Source organism: Gorilla gorilla, chromosome 16 (assembly GCF_029281585.2).
Source record: "Gorilla gorilla gorilla isolate KB3781 chromosome 16, NHGRI_mGorGor1-v2.1_pri, whole genome shotgun sequence".
NCBI classification, from domain to species: Eukaryota; Metazoa; Chordata; class Mammalia; order Primates; family Hominidae; genus Gorilla; species Gorilla gorilla.
Window position 1 is genome coordinate 101569653 of NC_073240.2, and position 17668 is coordinate 101587320.

General features: G+C 45.3%; 1 protein-coding gene across 1 annotated transcript in view; it reads right to left on the bottom strand.

The window, feature by feature from the left end:
• The window catches only part of ADAMTS17 (ADAM metallopeptidase with thrombospondin type 1 motif 17), a 370860-nt gene that overhangs the window by 344048 nt on the left and 9144 nt on the right, over positions 1–17668 (bottom strand). Inside the window, exon 3 of the mRNA XM_055364140.2 lies at positions 15866–16031. Within this exon, the coding sequence (XP_055220115.2) occupies positions 15866–16031 (166 nt within the window). The remainder of the gene's footprint in view (positions 1–15865; positions 16032–17668) is intronic.

The window sequence follows — 17668 nt, forward strand, 5'->3', positions numbered from 1 at the left end:
GGCTCTGTTGTAATGGCATGACCTGGGGCAGGTCCCAGGTGGGAGACATCAGTCCACAGAACCCACCTGATCTCAGAGGTAAAAGCAAGGATGCTAGGAATGCTGGGCTGGAGGCCGGGAGGCAGGCAGGCAGCGTGGCAGGTGGGCGGGACCTTCGTCCTCTGCCCCAGGTGTCCACTGCAGGGATGAGGAGCCCACCGTGCAGGGGCACTGCTGCTTCCTGCGGCAGCCTCGGCTGCCAGCCTGCTGACTCGGTTCACCCCTCTTTTCTCTCCCCCCACCCTTCCCAGGGAACACCGCAGGGAAATCAGAAACTGATCAGGGGACAGAACAACACTGGTGATCGGCCAATCTCAAGGAGGGTGGCGGTGTGAGGGCAGGGACATCTGTCTCTTAGGATCTCCAGTGCTCAGAACAGGGCTTAACACAGCATAAAGGAACATTAGTCAAGCAAATACATCACTGCATCACTGCCCTAGATAAGAGGGCATGTTACAAGTGTAAATGCAGAAGCCTGCCAGCTGTGATGGCTCACACCTATAATCCCAGCATTCTGGGAGGCTGAGGTGGGTGGACCAGTCCAGTCCAGGAGTTTGCCACCAGCCTAGGCAACACAATGAGACCCCTGCGTCTATAAAAAATTTTAAAAAAATTACAGAGGCCTAAAAATACACTAAAAGACAACTTTAAAGACACACACACTCACACACAGTCACTGAAAGCTTAAAAGTATACAGAATTTAACTCATACTTACATGAAGCCTCATTTAAACACTGCCCCAGGCCTGGCTTATCCATTTCCAATTGTCTCCAGATCAGCCCAGACAGCAGGGACCACTGGAGGGAACCGCAGGGGCAGAGGGTGTCCCTCCGAGGCGAGAGGCCCTTGCAGAGCCTAAGAGGCTCACTTTGGCCAAGCCTTGAACACTCCCGAGGAAATCTCCAAGCTGCTTTGTGGAATGACTCTATTTTTACAAAGAAGAAAGGATGGCAGGAATATGGCATAGATCAACAGGTTGTTCATGCAGGAAGAAATTTTTTTAACTACCTACACAAGGTTTTTTAGAAGGTAACAAGCTTTCTTAAGTTACTAGCATTTTGAGAGGGTTAGGGCCCCAGCACTGTGCACTGATGGAATCTGCCACTGGCTGCCTCCCCAGGATGCCCTCCTGAGGTACCATGCCACCCCAACTTCTGCTGTAGCTGTGGTGGCAGTGCAGCTGGCCCAGCCCCTCCTCAAGCATGTGACGCTGGCCTTTGCTTTTTTTGCAGGTTTTCTTGCCTAGAAGCCCACTCCCTTGGCCTGCACAGGAGCATCTCAGAAATTTGGGAGCCGAGAACCCCCAGATCACACTTCCATTCTCGCCATCCGTGGGTCAGGTCTGGGAAGCCTTCTGTGCACACTCCAGCGTTCCCTTCGGAATCAAGCCGGTTGCCTGCAGCAACAATCCTGACACAGACTCACTCACCTTCTGGTGGATTTTCCACTGGATGCCAGTGGATTTTCCTCTGCCCTGTCTCTCTCTCCTGCTTCTGGGAACCCCCTCCCTCCCTGACACTGACCACCTGCACCCAAGTCCTCATGTCAGGCTTGGCTTTTGGGAAACCCACTCTATGGAAGTTTTCCATAGAGAGATGACACCTTACATTTTAATAATACTTTCTACTTCATGAAATTGCATTTGCATGAGTTCATTTAACTCAACTTAACTTGCAACCTGGAGAAGCAAATATATCAAGACACGCATTCCCTCTCTTTCAGAGATGAGGAAAGGTAGGAATAGGAGAAACAGGCTGACTTGTCTCAGTGCCTCTACGTGCTGGGAAGTAGGGGCAGGCCCTGCCCAAGGCCGCTAGGCCCATCCACGGCTGTGTCCATTCCCAGTCACACAGGTGGGCAGCAGGAAATGTCCCTTTTACAGCATCTGACAGGCTCCACACCGTCATACAGCCTCCGGGGAATAACAACAGCAATCATCATAGTTTTATAGAGTGATATGATCGGGTTTTAGCTTTATTCTTCCCGAAGGGTAATTACGAATTATCAGCACACCACCCCTTCCTAAAGGGTGAGTGTCCACTCACCCGACACCTCAAAAAACAATCCTCAGATTTCCTCAGTCATTTGTCTAAAAAACACATAAAAATGGGATGGAGGGACTTGAATAAAGACACAGTTCATATCAACCAAACGGCAGGGCCTGAGCTTCTCCTCAAAGCTTGGGAGGCACAAGCTTGGAAGACAATGGCAAACGCAGTAATGACGATGACTGAACACTCAGGGTGTAAAACGGGCCCCGTGGGCTTCTCTGGAAAGCACTGAAGTCCCAGAAACAATTATCTGGTGACTTCCACAGTGCCTCTGCCCCATGAGCACCAGGGAGACAGGAAATGAGGACCCGGGTTCCCAGCCTCAAAGGAGCAGAGGGTCTGCTTGACCCTCTGTTCTTCCAGGATGGACCCTCGCTCAGCTGACCCCTAACATCAGCTCCAGATCCCTCCAGATGAGCCGGTGGGGACACATCAGAAATGCCACAGGGCTGTGCTCTCGCAGGGCACCCAAAAAACACCATGCGAGGTGTGTGGCCCCAGGGAACAAATGCTGAGCATTTTTGGGGGGACAACACTGAGAAAAGAGACAATGCTTGGACTTGAGGTCAGCAAAAGAAATAGTGAGTGCTTGGTCTGCTGACTTACGAGGCACGCATGTGGTTTTCTTCTCATGTTATGGTGACAAGGTAGCCTTTCTGTTCCTCTGCCACGGGTGCCTTGCTGGGCATAAAGCTGGGCACGGCCACCATTCCTGGTTTAGTTTCTGAAACCTGAGCTCCCAAAAGAGTAACACCAGGGGTGGGGGCAGCCGTGAGTTGAGGGGCCAAGGCTGAAGCGGCCAAGAGGAGAGCATAGGACAGCGTCCTGTGAATGGGACATGTGCTTTCCAGTAGCGACCCGAGTGCCAGAGGAACTGAGGGCCTGTCTTGAAAGTCCTGCCATTACAAAGCCCCAGGGACATTTGCAGGACATGGAAGGGAAGGCCTCCATCAATGACTGAGGTGACGAGTCAGAGTGCATGATCTGACTTTCAGATGATGAGACGATGACATTTCTGACACGCCTGAGTCCGAGGAATGAAACAGTCACACTGTTTCATGAGGGGTAAATCATTCATGAATAATTCATGAAACAGACAACGAGAAGGACCTAGATATACTAGACAAAATCTAACACCCCCCCCCCCTTATAGCTTTTTAATACCAGCTATGGTCTGAGCGTTTATGTCCCCCTCAAATTCAGACATTGAGACCTAATCTACAATGTGATGGTGTTGGAAGGTGAAGCCTTTGGAGGTGATTAGGTCAGGAGGGTGGGGACCTCATGAATGGTATTAGTGCCCTTATAAGAGAGTCTCCAGAGAGCCAGCTAGCCCCTTCCCCCAGGTGAGGACACAGAGAGAAGGCACCATCTGTGAAGCAGAGAGCAGGCCCCTCACCAGACACTGAGGCTGCTAGTACCTTGATCTCGGGCTTCCCAGACTGTAGAACTGTAAGAAATAAATTTCTGTTGTTTATGAACTATCTAGCTGAAAGTTTTTGTTATAGCAGCCCAAACAGACTAAGACCATTCCTTAGGCAAATGCAAAATAAAGAAACGGGAAAATCTCCTGTTCCAGAAAGGTGAAGAAATCTCACGCCTGGAAGTGAGTGAATGATCTGAGACCTCAACAATCCAGCAGTTGTTGGGCCCAAATATTGGCCTACTGGGTGAAGGGCCAATGTTAACCAACAACATGAAGATGGGGGAATCTGGCCAGGACCCCAGAGTGGCTGGACAACCCCACCCAAGGCACAGGGGTGCAGGGAAGTCTGTCTGCATTCAGAGTTCAGGATACCAGTGGGACATGGGCAGGGTCCCCGGTACAAATCCCCAAGCCTGTGCTACACACACAAGTAGATCATCCTGTGCTGCCGATGGCCTAAGGAGAAGCACTGAAGGAGAGATGATATGTGCACTTGTGGAAGAGCCCTGGGGCATCTGGCAGAAGTGCAAATGAAATGACTCAGTGAAGACTTTTCCATAATGCAGGGCATAGGGGACTCCCAAAGAGGGTAGAATAGCACTGGGGGCAGGGGGTGGCCGTGAGCCGAGGGACCAAGGCTGAAGCAGCCAAGAGCAGAGCAAAGGACAGTGTCCTGTAAATGGGACGTGTGCTTTTCAGCAGTGACCGAAAAGCCAGAGGGGCTGAGGGCCTACCTTGAAAGTCCTGCCATTAGAAATTCCCAGGGAAGCAGAGCAGGAGGGAGAACACATCAGCAGAATTTGAGCTCACAGCATAAAATTACAATCCACATGTGAAAGGGAGTGTGAGCTGACACTCCTCAAGAAATTCAGAAGCTGGCCAGGCAGTGGCTCATGCCTGTAATCCCAGCACTTAGGGAGGCCGACGCAGGCAGATCTCAAGGTCAGGAGTTTGAGAACAGCCTGGCCAACATGGCGAAACCCTGTCTCTACTAAAAATACAAAAAAATTAGCTGGGCATGGTGGCACGCACCTGTAGTCCCGGCTACTCGGAGGCTGAGGCAGGAGAATCGCTTGAACCCAGGAGGTGGAGGTTACAGTGAGTCAAGACCGTACCACTGCACTCCAACCTGGGCGACAGAGAGAGACTCCATCTCAAGAAAAAAAAAAGAAATTCGGAAGGTGGAATCACTCAAAAAAGACTTCAAATAATTATACTAAGAAGATCTAGGTGGGGCGCGGTGGCTCACACCTATAATCCCAGCCACTCAGGAGGCTGAGGCAGGAGAACTGCTTGAACCCAGGAAGCAGAGGTTGCGGTGAGCTGAGATCCTGCCATTGCACTCCAGCCTGGGCAGCAAGAGCGAAACTCTGTCCCAAAAAAATAAATACATAAAAGATCTAAAGTGACAAAGGAAAGGTAACGGCATCATGAAAGAATAGGACACTATAAAAAAGACAGCAGTGGAAAAGAATCAGATATAACTTCTAAAAGTACTGAATATAATTGCGAAAATTAAAAACTCAGTAGAAGATTACATGGAGATCAGACGTAGTTTAAGAAAAATCTGGTGAACTGAGAAATCAATGACAGGAAATTCTCTAGAACACAGAACATAGAGATGGAGACCAAAAACGCAAAAAGATGACACAAAACATGGAGGAAAAAATAGTAAGGTCCACATATATCAACTAGGAATTCCAGGAGAAGACGTAGGTCATGGTAAGAGGCATGTCTCCACGAGAGGGAGGCTGGGAAAATCATGACGAGTCCCAAACAGAATAAACATGGGAAGTCCACGGGGAATGCTGCAGAACCCAACAACAGTCCTACAGAGAGAGAAGGCAGAGCATTACACGGAATCTAAAATCAGAGGGGCAGAGGACCTTTTGTAACAAAAATAGAAGTCTGAACACAGTACAATAGTATCTTTAAAGTGTTAAGATTCAACCTAGAATTCCACATTTGGCTAAATCGTCACTAAGAATAAGGGCGAAGGCTGAGCACCATGGCCCACACCTGTAGTCCCAGCACTTTGGGAGGCCGAGGCGGGCCAATTGCTTAGTTCCAGGGGATGGTAACCAGCCTGGGCTACATGGTGAAACCCTGTCTCTAAAAATATACTAAAAATTAGCCAGGTGTGGTGGCGCATGCCTGTAGTCCCAGCTACTCGAAAGGTTAAGGTAGGAGGATCCCTTAAGCCTGGGAGGCAGAGGTTGCAGTGAACCAAGATCGCGCCACTGCACTCCAGCATGGGAGACAGAGCAAGACTCTGTCTCAAAAGAAAAAAAAAAAAAAGAGTAAAGGTAAAATAAAGACAGTTTGGACAAAGCAAAAATAATAATTTAGCCATATGCAAACCCTCATTTAAAAATGTTCTTCAAGGACATTAAGCCCAGGGAAGTGGGTTGCAAGAAACAATACTGAGCAAGCTCACAAAGATATCAGTAAATCTAAATAATTCTAACGGCAAAAACATGATTACCATTCATTGGGAAGAGACAAAGACAAAATGTGGTTAAATTAACAGATAAAAATAACGTGTAAAATCAAAGATAAAGCATTTGAAGGCTTTTATATTATGAGTGAAAGAAACCTGATGCCTCAGACTTCCTTTATATATTTTTAAGGCAACAACAACAAAATTTTAATAGATTATCAAATTTCCACACCAGTGGAAGAGAGAAGGGGAAATTTTTTTTAAAAGTTGGTCAAGCCAATAGAAACAAACAAACAACAACAAAAAGAAACAGAAGCAAAGAAAAAGCATGGTATAGTAAACAGATAAAATATAAGGTGTTAGAAATAAAATGAATTCTAGCAATACTAGAAACATGAAAACACTAACCCCGCCAATGAAAAAACATATTCCCAAATTTGACATTTTTTAAAAACTTCAAATATATCTTACTTTTAAGAAACATACGTACATCATCATGACAGAGAATGACTGAAAATAAAACTAAGGGAAAAGAAACATCATGCAAACATTTACCAAAATAAAACCTGACTGGCAATACTAACGTTAGCTGAAAACATCTGGAAGGACAAAAGTATTGGCAGGGATAAAAATGGCCCATTACATGATGATAAAAGGAATGGCTCACCAGCCGTACAGCTCATACACCTGTATGCACCAAACAATACTGCCTCACAACTTACAAAGCAGAGATCAATAGAGTTAAAAGGTAAAGTTGGCCAAGCCACAATAAGTTATGAGATTTTTAATATATCAGGCAGGTCCAAAATAATGAGACTATAAATGATTCTGACATCACACTAACTTCAGTAAATGGGCATATAGAACACAACAATTAGAAACTATATACTCTGTTTGCAGTAATTTGAGATGATGTACTCTTTTCATTTATACATAAAACATTTATTAAAACAAAAACATCTATGTTCTAGGCCACGATGCACATCTCTACCACTACCAGTAAATCAATGACGTATGGAATTCAGTATGCTCAAAAGCTTCTAATAAACCTAATCCCCCTATAGATAGCAACTGTAAACTTGAAAAAAATACAAAAATCCAAACACCTGAAGGTTGGAAGATGTGGGTGGAGTCAACACTTGGAAGACGGGAACAGCACAGGAGACTGAGGAAAGGCCTGGTCAGTGCCATGCAGAAGGGGTAACGCTCCAACAGAAAGCTTGCAGCCCCTGTGATCTGAAGAACCAGAGGACAGAGTGCAGGGCAACAAGGTGACTGGAAAGTATGGGGGAGGCATGCTGGAACGGAGAGATCCACAAAGGGGAAGCCCAAAATTCTGTATATAAATTCTACCCAACTCTCAGGATGATGCCTACATGGAAAAGAGTCTAGTTAAGAATAAAAGAACTGAGATTTGAGTTGCCACCCAAGATACAAATTCTGCAGTCTGAGTCCAACAAAATTAATTGCCAGCTAAAATACTCTCCAGAGTAATAGAATTCAGAAATTCCACGTTACATTTACAATATCTGGAACACAATCCAAAATTACTTGACACATGAATAAGTTGGAAAATGTGACCCCTTTTCAAGAGAAAAGACAATCAATGTAGACCAAACCCGAAGATGACCCAGATGTTAGAATAGCAGACAAGAATTTTGAAGCAATTATTACCATAATGCTCAAGGACTTAAATGAAAATGTGCTCATGATGGATGAAAAGACAGGAAATTGCAGCAGAAATACTGACACTATTAAAAAAAATGGAAATATCATATGCACCACATTCTCCATTGTTATACACAGAATTATAAATTGGCCAGGCGTGGTGGCTCACGCCTGTAATCCCAACACTTTGGGAGGCTGAGGCAGACAGATCACGAGGTCAGGAGATCAAGATCATCCTGGCCAACATGGTGAAACCCCGTCTCTACTAAAGATAAAAAAAATTAGCCAGGCGTGGTGGCGGGCGCCTGTAGTCCCAGCTACTCAGGAGGCTGAGGCAGGAGAATGGCGTGAACCTGGGAGGCAGAGCTTGCAGTGAGCCGAGATTGTGCCACTGAACTCCAGCCTGGGAGACAGCGAGACTCTGTCTCAAAAAAAAAAAAAAAAAGAATTATAAATCATGTTGTAAAGATACCAAAAAAATTATATGAAAAAATAAAAATTCAATTAATTTACAGCATAATATTTACTTTCTGCCACACGCTGTGTTTACATATATTAACTTAATCATCTTAATTTTATAAAATACATGCAATCATTATCACCCTTTTACAAATAAAGAAATTGAGACACTTTAAAGGGGTTAAATAAATAACCCAAGGTCACTCAAGCTAGTGGTAGAGACAGGAAATCAAATCCAGTAAAATTGTGTCTAAATTCTTACCACTATACTGTACTGCCTCTCTAGGGAAAAGGTATGTGGAAATTACAGACTATTTAGAAGTGGGTACTAGAAATATTACATATGAAAATTTGTATGCCCCTACAGGTGTGCTTACAGGGAAATGTGTAGCCTTAAATACAGAAATTAAAAACGAAGATAGTAAAATTTACTGAGCTGGGTATTCTACTCAAGAAGTTAGGGAAAAAGCAATAGGACTATACCTAGAGAACATTTAAAAAAGGAATAAAGGAAAAAAAAAAGATAAAATAGAAATTCAAAAATAAAGAAAAACAAAACCAAGCCAGTTCTTTGAAAAGGTTAATAGACAAAACTCTGCAATAAAGATAAATGAACTAGATTTGCATTTATTAAGATGGATAAATCTAGAAGACATGACTGTGAGTGATAAATGCAAGCTGCACAGCATAAAATCATTTATGTGAATTTTAAAACATACAAAACAATACAATATGCAGTTTATGACTATATATCATAATCGCTATAAAAGTACAAAAAACATGGAAAGGAAGGGTCCTCTATGTCAGGTCAGTCTGGTGGTTGCTTCCGGGGAATAAGCCAGAGCCATGATAGTGGGTGGAGGGAGAACACCATCAGTCATATCCGTAAATGTTCATTTCTCTCAAAAAAAAGAAGAAAGCATCCCAGCACTTTGGGAGGCCGAGGCAGGCAGATCACCTGAGGTCAGGAGTTCAAGACCACCCTGGCCAACATGGCGAAACCCCATCTCTACTAAAAGTACAGAAGTCAGTCGGGCGTGCTGGTGGGCACCTGTGGTCCCAGCTACTTGGGAGGCTGAGGCAGGAGAATCACTTGAACCCAGGAGACAGATTTTGCAGTGAGCCGAGATCACGCCACTACACTCTAGCCAGGGCGACAGAGTGAGACTCCGTCTCAAATAAATAAATAAATAGAAGAAGAAAGCTCTGAAGCAAATCTGACCACATGTTAACATAGGGTAGGTCTGAATGCTGGATACGCAGGTTTCTTTTTTGTGTTTTGCTTGTTGTAAATTATTTCATAATTCAAAATAATTTACACCTGCTACATTCATTTATGTCTTTACTGCCTATCTCCCCCACCAAACCCTAAGTTCTCTGGAGGCAAGGACCATACTATGTCATGTTCGCCATAGTATGCAAATCTCACCAGAGTCCGGAGGGTCAGTGAGAAGGGAAACTTAGCATATGACCTGAAAGCGTAACTTCCTGTCTACAAATACTAAGATTCCTTGATTTCTTGTGGATTTTCTCAAGAGGCAAGGATGGCAGATTCAAAAATACTAACGAGAGTCTCTAGCTCCCAGCTTAGTGCTCTGCAGGGCCTCTCTCTCCCTGACTTAATACAGAAAAAGGGCATTGAAGTGGTCTCCTCAATAGCCAAAAATGAGCAGGTGAATTATAACCACAGCAGCTGCAGCAATAGCCAACATGGACTGGCCCTAAGTGGCAAGTCTGCATTAACTCATTTAATACTCACAAAAGCCCTAAGAGGTACATGACATTAAGCGGAAACTGAAGCTCAGAGAGGGTGGCACCATTCTAACTTGCCTGAGCTTACACAGCCCCTCAAATTGTTATCAAGAGCGTAAGTGAATAGCTGACCAGCCAACGATGGTGTCTATTGTTACAGACAGGGTCCCTTTGTGTGGCCCATTTCTAGTTTCCTGTAAATGTGATTTTTACCTTTTAGACATTTATGAGGGTTCTCTTGAACATGCCCTCCAGAGTGGCTGGAGGTGGTTACAGCACCCCTGGTTCTCAGCGTTCCTCCGCAATTATCCTACGACAGACATCACCACCCCATGGTGCAGGTAAGAAAACAGAGGCTGTGTGGCTTCAACTATGCACCACGCCCCCGCCCACCACTCCAGAACCCTGCCAGATTCCTATGTTGAAGTCCTAACCCCCAGGACCTTAGAATGTGGTTGCATTTGCAGATGAGATTTTTATAGAGGTAACTAGGTTAAAATAAAGTCACAACAGTGGGCCCTAATCCAATGACTGGGATCCTCCTAAGAGGAATTTTGGACGGAGACATGCAGAGAGATAAGAGCATGTGAAGACACAGGGAGAAGACGGCCAATACGGTTTGGATGTGTGTCCCCTCCAGATCTCACAATGAAACGTGCTGCCCAATGCTGGAGGTGGAGCCTAGTGGGAGGTGGCGGATCCCTCATGAATGGCTTAGTGCCATCCCCGTGGTGATGAGTGAGTTCTCACTCCATTAGTTCATGCAAGAGTTGGCTGTTTAAAAAGACCCTCACTTTTTTGCTCTCTCTCGTTCCCTTCTCTCCCCATGTGACACACCGGCTCCCCTTCATCTTCCACCAGAAACAGACACTGACACTATGCTTTGTGTACACGCTGCAGAACTCTGAACCAAAATAAACCTCTTTTCTGTATAAATTACCCAGCCTCAGGTATGCCTTCGGGCAACACAAATCGACTAACACAATAGCCATCTGCAAGCCAAGGAGAGAAGCCTGGAACAGATCCTTTCCTCATAGCCTCAGAAGGAACCAACCCTGTCAACGCCTTGATCCCACACTTTTGGCCTCCAGAACTATGAATAATAAATACCAACAAAACAATAAATTTCTGTTAAACCCCTGGGTCTGTGCAGCTTTGGAGCAGCCTCTTCGCTCCACACACAGAAGCACAGAGACATCAAGGGACTCTTCTTCTGGGGTTACAGCAAAGGGAAACAGAATTGGGCCTCTACCATGGTTCTTTTTTCTCTTTGCAGAAAAATAATTCTTAAACTACTGATGTCTACTTATAGAGTTACCATTTATATGTAAATAAATATTTAAAATATTAACTTGAAGAAACTCAAAGTAGCAATTTAATGCCATTCCTTTTAGGTTCTGCTTCCAGTTAAGATGTAGAAGGACAGGAAAGACTCCAACTACCACTTTTACAGCAAAGAACACTGGATACACTACAAAATCATATTTTATTTTATCCACTGGGAGAGCTATGGTCTCAAAGAAGTGTAGAGGAACCAAGTTTCAGAGGGATTGGCCCTTGCTGAGCAAAGATCAACAGCTACAGTTATCCCTGGGGCACAGGTGGAATGAGGAGCTAATTAGCATCTAAGCTGTGGAAATAAGGAGGAAACAGCCAATTGCTAACTGTGTGGGCTGTAATAATGGATTACACCTGGATTTGAGATGTCCTAAATCTACTCCAGACTTTTACCAAGTGTGTGATGGCTGGCAAAAGTCAGGACAGGGATGGAAACAGAGTGGTATCTGCATAGTCACATGAGTACTGGCACCTACGCTCTTTATGGGGAGAGACCTAAGCCTGCCATAAACCTTTACAGCTAGTGGCAAACCCAGTCCAAGCCAACCCACTTCAAATCCCAATTAAACAGAACGGTTGACCTCCTCATCCCCATTAAACAGAACGGTTGACCTCATCCTAGCTGCCTCTTGGTCACCCTAAGCAGAGCCAGGTGAGGACAGAGGGTGTCACACAAAGAAGTGACCGCAGAGAAGTGAAGCTTGGGTAAGTGTTACCTGATGTCCAACCTCCTGCTTTACTCATCAGCTCCATGAACTCACATCAATGATGTCTTTAGTGTTTAAGCCAGTTTGATTTCTGTCATTTCCAACCGAATGAATCTTAACCCATTTATGCCAGAGGTTGCACATTTTTTTTGTGAAAACTCAGACCTTGGCGATGACCTTGAGCAGTAGGGTATAAATAACTCCCACAAGCTTAGCGTTCCAATAATGGAACACTAGGCATAATTGGTACAAAGCACAAGACCTGATCAACTGGGCATTACAGAGGATATACACGTATTATATGTGCAAATTCTTGCATAAATTAGCAATGCGCAGTGTCTACAGAGTTATAGTATCCACCAAATACTCATTGACATTACCTTTATAATGCTATAAATGAACAAACAAGACAATACTAAAAAATAACCACAATGATTTTTTAAAACAATGATAACAGAACTTAACCTATAAAGTAGACATCAGTGCTTCACAGAAACCACAGCTGGAGACATAATCACGTTCCAGTGAGCTCACCACCACTCAGCATGTTGCAGGATTCCTATACTGCAAAGGCCAAGGGAAAATTACTCTTCTATTCCACCATCTACTTCTGCCACACACATGTGAAATACACCATGTGGGAGGAGAGGAAGATTCATAGTTACTTAAGAGCATGAAAATGCCGGGAGGAAGATTCTAAACTGAATCATAATGGAGAAATTAAAACAAGCACAGAAGGAAGATTAGAACGTCTGAAGTCAAAGTAACTTTTTAAAAATCAAGGAACATTTCAAAATATCCAAGGTACCATTTTAGTTTGCCAAGTTCCAACCTGGAGTGCTATTTTATGGATCAGTTTATCAGGCCCCCAAAATAAGGAGCAATGTAGGAAACAGGATCAGCCTGTCCCCTCGCCTGAAGCCCCAAAGACCATTAGAAATGCAACCTCAGTAGTATCCAAGGGAAAGAAACAGTTCCCAGGTGGCCTTTGCCGTGTCAGTCCTTCTAGCCACCAACCCTGCTCAGACATAAAACCCTACTCAGCACAGCGGCTCACCTAGGTTCACCTTTCAAGTACACTGAGTGCTTCATGGAGGAAGTTTCTTAGACTCCTCCTCACCTACAAGAGCCGGCAAGGATACTCTCAGACCATGTCCAAGGCTATCATAATAACACAGGGTCAACAACAGGGCACAAAACCTATGGCTGCCATGTTCAGCCAGGAAGAGCATGTTCCCATGGGAAAGCTTGGATTAATCTGATTAATCTTTCTAGGAAAGATTAGGAAACTTCTAGGAAACTTAAAGAATGTACTTTGCAGATGTCCCAGTAAATTAATTTTCCTGATTTCTAAACTCCTGATGTTTGAAAGCTAATCCAAACTAGATAGGGCCTGACTGCTCATTAGCTCAGCCTATTAAAAGGCCCATTGTCATTCTCAGGAAAGCCACATTTACTGAATATTTCATGCAATGCAAGAAGGACCAGAAGCAAAATATGTAACTCTCCTCTGTGTCTGTGTTCCTAACTAGTGCAGAGCCTGAGTCTGGCACAACCTTAAATACGCACATTACTCCCGCACCAAAAAGCAAGCTGATGCAAGGTTTGAGAGCAGGGAAGGAGAGATTGTGTTTTTAAGCAAGTTCAGAAATTTCTCCCTACAGTCTTGCGTGGCTGCTGTTGTTTTAACTTGTTCCATCACACCCACCCCACCCTGATTTTGTTAATTTTATTTCCTCATTAAAGGCTAAACAGTCTATCAAAAGAATGCCTCAAAACTCTCCTTAGGGACAAAAATGCAAACACAAGCACCATTTATCATGTTGTCAGTGATCCTCAGTATCACACCACTAAAGAGGATGGAAGGTGGCCATTAGACAAACATCCCATTATCTCATCTACAAGCACGCTGAGTTCTGACCATGGACTAGAGGCTGATGAACGGTGGCGTGAGCAGAGAGAACAGTGAGAAGAAGACACATCTGTCCTTTGTTTCGTTGCATGGCCCTGCTTGAAGGTGCTCAAATGGGAAAATCCACTCCCGATGGCCCACAGGTGCTATTCCTCAGGTTTAACAGTCCTTAGCGATGTGGTTTTCAACACCAGCTGAACATCAGAACCACCTGGGAGTCTTTACTTTGCCAGATGTCCCCAGGATGTCTAATTAAAGTGGTTCTCTGTGGGTGGGACCCAGGAGTGAGTAGCTGTTAAAGCTTCCCAGGTGATACTAAGGTACAGCCAGGACTGAGAACCACTGCCGTAGAGAAATCCCTCTGCCTCTGTGCCGGTACATCAAGACAGAACTAGGTAGGGTGGGGGGGCTCAGGTTAAAAATAGCACACTGCAGGGGGCCGGGCATAGTGGCTCATGCCTATAATCCCAGGACTTTGGCAGGCCAAGGCGAGAGGGTCACTTGAGCCCAGGGGTTCAAGACCAGCCTGGGCAACACAGCAAAACCCCATCTCTACCAAAACAAAAATTAGCCAGGTGTGGTGGTGCACGCCTGTGGTCCCAGCTACTCAGGAGTGAGGATCACCTGAGCGCAGGAGGTCAAGGCTGTGGCAAGCCATGATCACACCACTGCACTCCAGCCTGGGTGACAGAGTGAGATCGTGTCTCCAAAAAAAAAAAAAAAAAAGCCATACTGACATCAAATCCCCACACAACCAACTGTCAGACCAAAGACCCTGTTTCCTATTAAAAGGTATTTTTAGGTGCTAGTAATTTTACGAGGTCTTCCTCACTTTTGTAAGGAGGCAGAAAGAACAGAAAAACCCTAATGTCTCCGTTTGAGACTCAAAGCTCTCTTGAGGTTTCAGACATGCCCTCTATCCAGCACAATCACCTCTAATACCCACCTTGCCCACCCAGACTAGGCTAAGGAGAAAGTCAATGTACTGCCATCCAGTCCACACACAGCAGCTGAGCTCAACTGCAAAACTTGTTTACAAATAACAAGGTAATTCTAAAGCAGTCACATAATTTATTCCCAACGTCACCGGGATACTAAACCAAGACACGTTGTTTCCAATGTCACCAGAATACTAAACCAAGACACACTGCATTTTCATACAAAGATAAGTCTTTAAACTACAGAAGCACAACCCCCAGAAGTCAGCAGTGGGGTCCCACGATCTCCTGGGAGGAAATGCCACCTGTGCTCCAACTTCATCTGGGGACATTTGTAGCCCCATGAAATGTCCTTAAACAGGTGACAGGTCATCCACATTAGGGTTGTTCAAAGAGAGACCCAGAGTATAAGAGCCCCAGGTTCTCCCCCGACACTGCATCTTAAAATCACTTTTAAAAACATTGGCACCCAAATCATACTCCAGACTAAAATAGATCAGGATGTTGGGGGACAGGCCAGTGCCTGGCAAGTTTTAAAGCAGTGGTTCTCACACTTTAGCACGTATCTAAATCCCCTGGAGGACCCGTGAAACTACAGATGACTGGACCCTCCTCCAGGGTTTCTGATTCACAGGTCTGGCCTGAAAATGTGCATTTCTACCAAGTTCCCACGTGATGCTGATGCTGCTGGCCCGGGGGCCACACTGCAAGAATTGAGAATCGAATCACAGCTTCAGAGGCAGCCCAGCTGGCTTTAGTTACTGAGGCCAGAACTCGGGAGCACTGTATTATTAAGAGTGAGCTCCTGGCCAGGGCACCAGGAGGAGGGAATTCTTATCCAAGCTCGGCTACAAGGTTTTTTGGACCTCAACTTGCTCTTGATATATAAAATTGAGGGACTGCATGAAAGAGATCCTGGGTTCCTTGCAGAAACAAAACGATGACTTTTTCAAAGGACTGCCGACACTAAGACACATAGAAAGGAAAAGGAAGTGGTCTCAGGGCAATAAAACAGCTTTTGAAATATAGGGGAAGGTAAGTTCTCACTCATGTGGCTTCAGTGCACTTGGAGACACACAAACGATGCGGGCTGTGCGTGTGTTCTAAGCTGGTCATGCTGCTGCCCCGACTCACCTGTTAGAACCTTGCAGAGCTGCTCAGGTCTCTGGGCCTCGGCAGAAGGGCTGGGGGTCAAGGACCATTTGCGCCTGATCAGATGTTCTCGTCCACTGAATGGGCCCTGTGAGTTGTTGAGGGGCTGGATTAGCACCTGCTCCTGCCCAAGCTGAATGAGACCAACCTGTCCAGAAAGGAGAAGGAAACGTGATGTCGGTCATCCTCACTCACACACGCCCATGGTCCCCCGGAGGGGCAGGCAAGACCACCTTGCTGTGATTTGGTTTTCCATGTCTGGGCTCGTTTCTTTGCAAATTGGTCAGATTTACCTGAGCCCAAGAGTGAGCTTGTGTGTGACTTACAAACATACCACAGAGCAGCTGCGTTGGGGGTGGGGTACAGAGACAGATACAACAGCATCCATTTTCCATGTTGGCTTTCAGAGAAGATTACTTCATTATCAAATTTTTAATTTTAAAATTATTTTTTAAGTTACTTTAAAAATCATCCCTCCAAAAGTCCACCTGGGAGGCAACACTGAAATTGTTGGGAATTACATTTATATCCCTAATGGATAAATGTATCTTATCCCTGGGTATAGTAAGAGTAACATTAGTATTGTTTTGACAGCATCAAAACAATTTGCCCTCCTTCAGCAGGCACCTGCTGCTAGTTTCCCTTAAGCGGAGTCAAAATGGTAAATCTCTCAAGGAAATTGAACCCAGGCAGGGCCAGGAGAGGACCTGGTTTGAACACTTATCGATGCAGTCAACATCCCCTTCTCCTGGGAACAATCCCAAACTGCCTTTGATCGCAGATTCAGGAGATCTGGCAGATGAGTCTCAGGGGGCCATGACATCCTTTCTTGTCTCCCTCTTCCACCCTCACTTTTCAAAAGCCATGACACACTACACCCTTGGTTCTCAAAGCCTAGCGTGCGCCCAAATCACCTGGAGGTCCTGCTGGAGCCCAAGAATGTGCATTTCTAACAAGTTTCCATGTAATACAGGGACCACACTTGGAGAAGCAGCACTCCCCACCACACGCAGAGCTAACTCCAGTCTCAAGTATAAAACTCACTTAAGCCAAATGAGATAGACCCCACCTCTACGTTCTGAAAGGATGCACCAGTACCAAGATTCCTGGAAAGTAAATCAGATCAACTAATAAGATCGCCTACAACCTTGCGTCCCCAAGATACAGGGTGAGGCCATACTTACCGCTCTAAGCATATTTCAAGGTTTCCATTTCATTAGAACTTTTGCCAAGAACAACTCAAAGATTTTACTGCCCAAATAAAACTGTCTCAAAGTGGCACTGCATGACCTGCAGGAGAGCACAGCTTTCCTCCCTCTCCTTCAAAGCGAAAACTTGAGTCTGTTCACTAGGAAACTTTGGGGAAACTGAAGAAATGGAAGAGGGTGGCCACAGTGGGATCGGCAGAGCTCCATCACAGCTGTGCGCAATGCGGCCTCGGTGCAGAACACCCGAAAACTGCCGCAGTCAAGATAGAGTGGGCAGGGTACGGCACAGCGCGTGGGATGGAGCCCCGCATGGGAGGACTCCCCACCTGCTCCCTAAAGGATACGCTTCACTCTAATGAGGGGCTGGACTCATTTGGAAACACCCTGGCTGTGGGTCAAAGCCCCCCCAGGATCTAGCACTTTCAAAGCTAGTTATTATTCGTTCAGTCTAGAGTTTGCATTCACAAACCCCGGCATAAAAAAGCAGTCAGCTGTTAGTTCTAAGCTGATACAAATTTTTAAAGACAGGGAGATCTCACCTTGGTGAGAAATCCTACACATAGACACTCATATACAC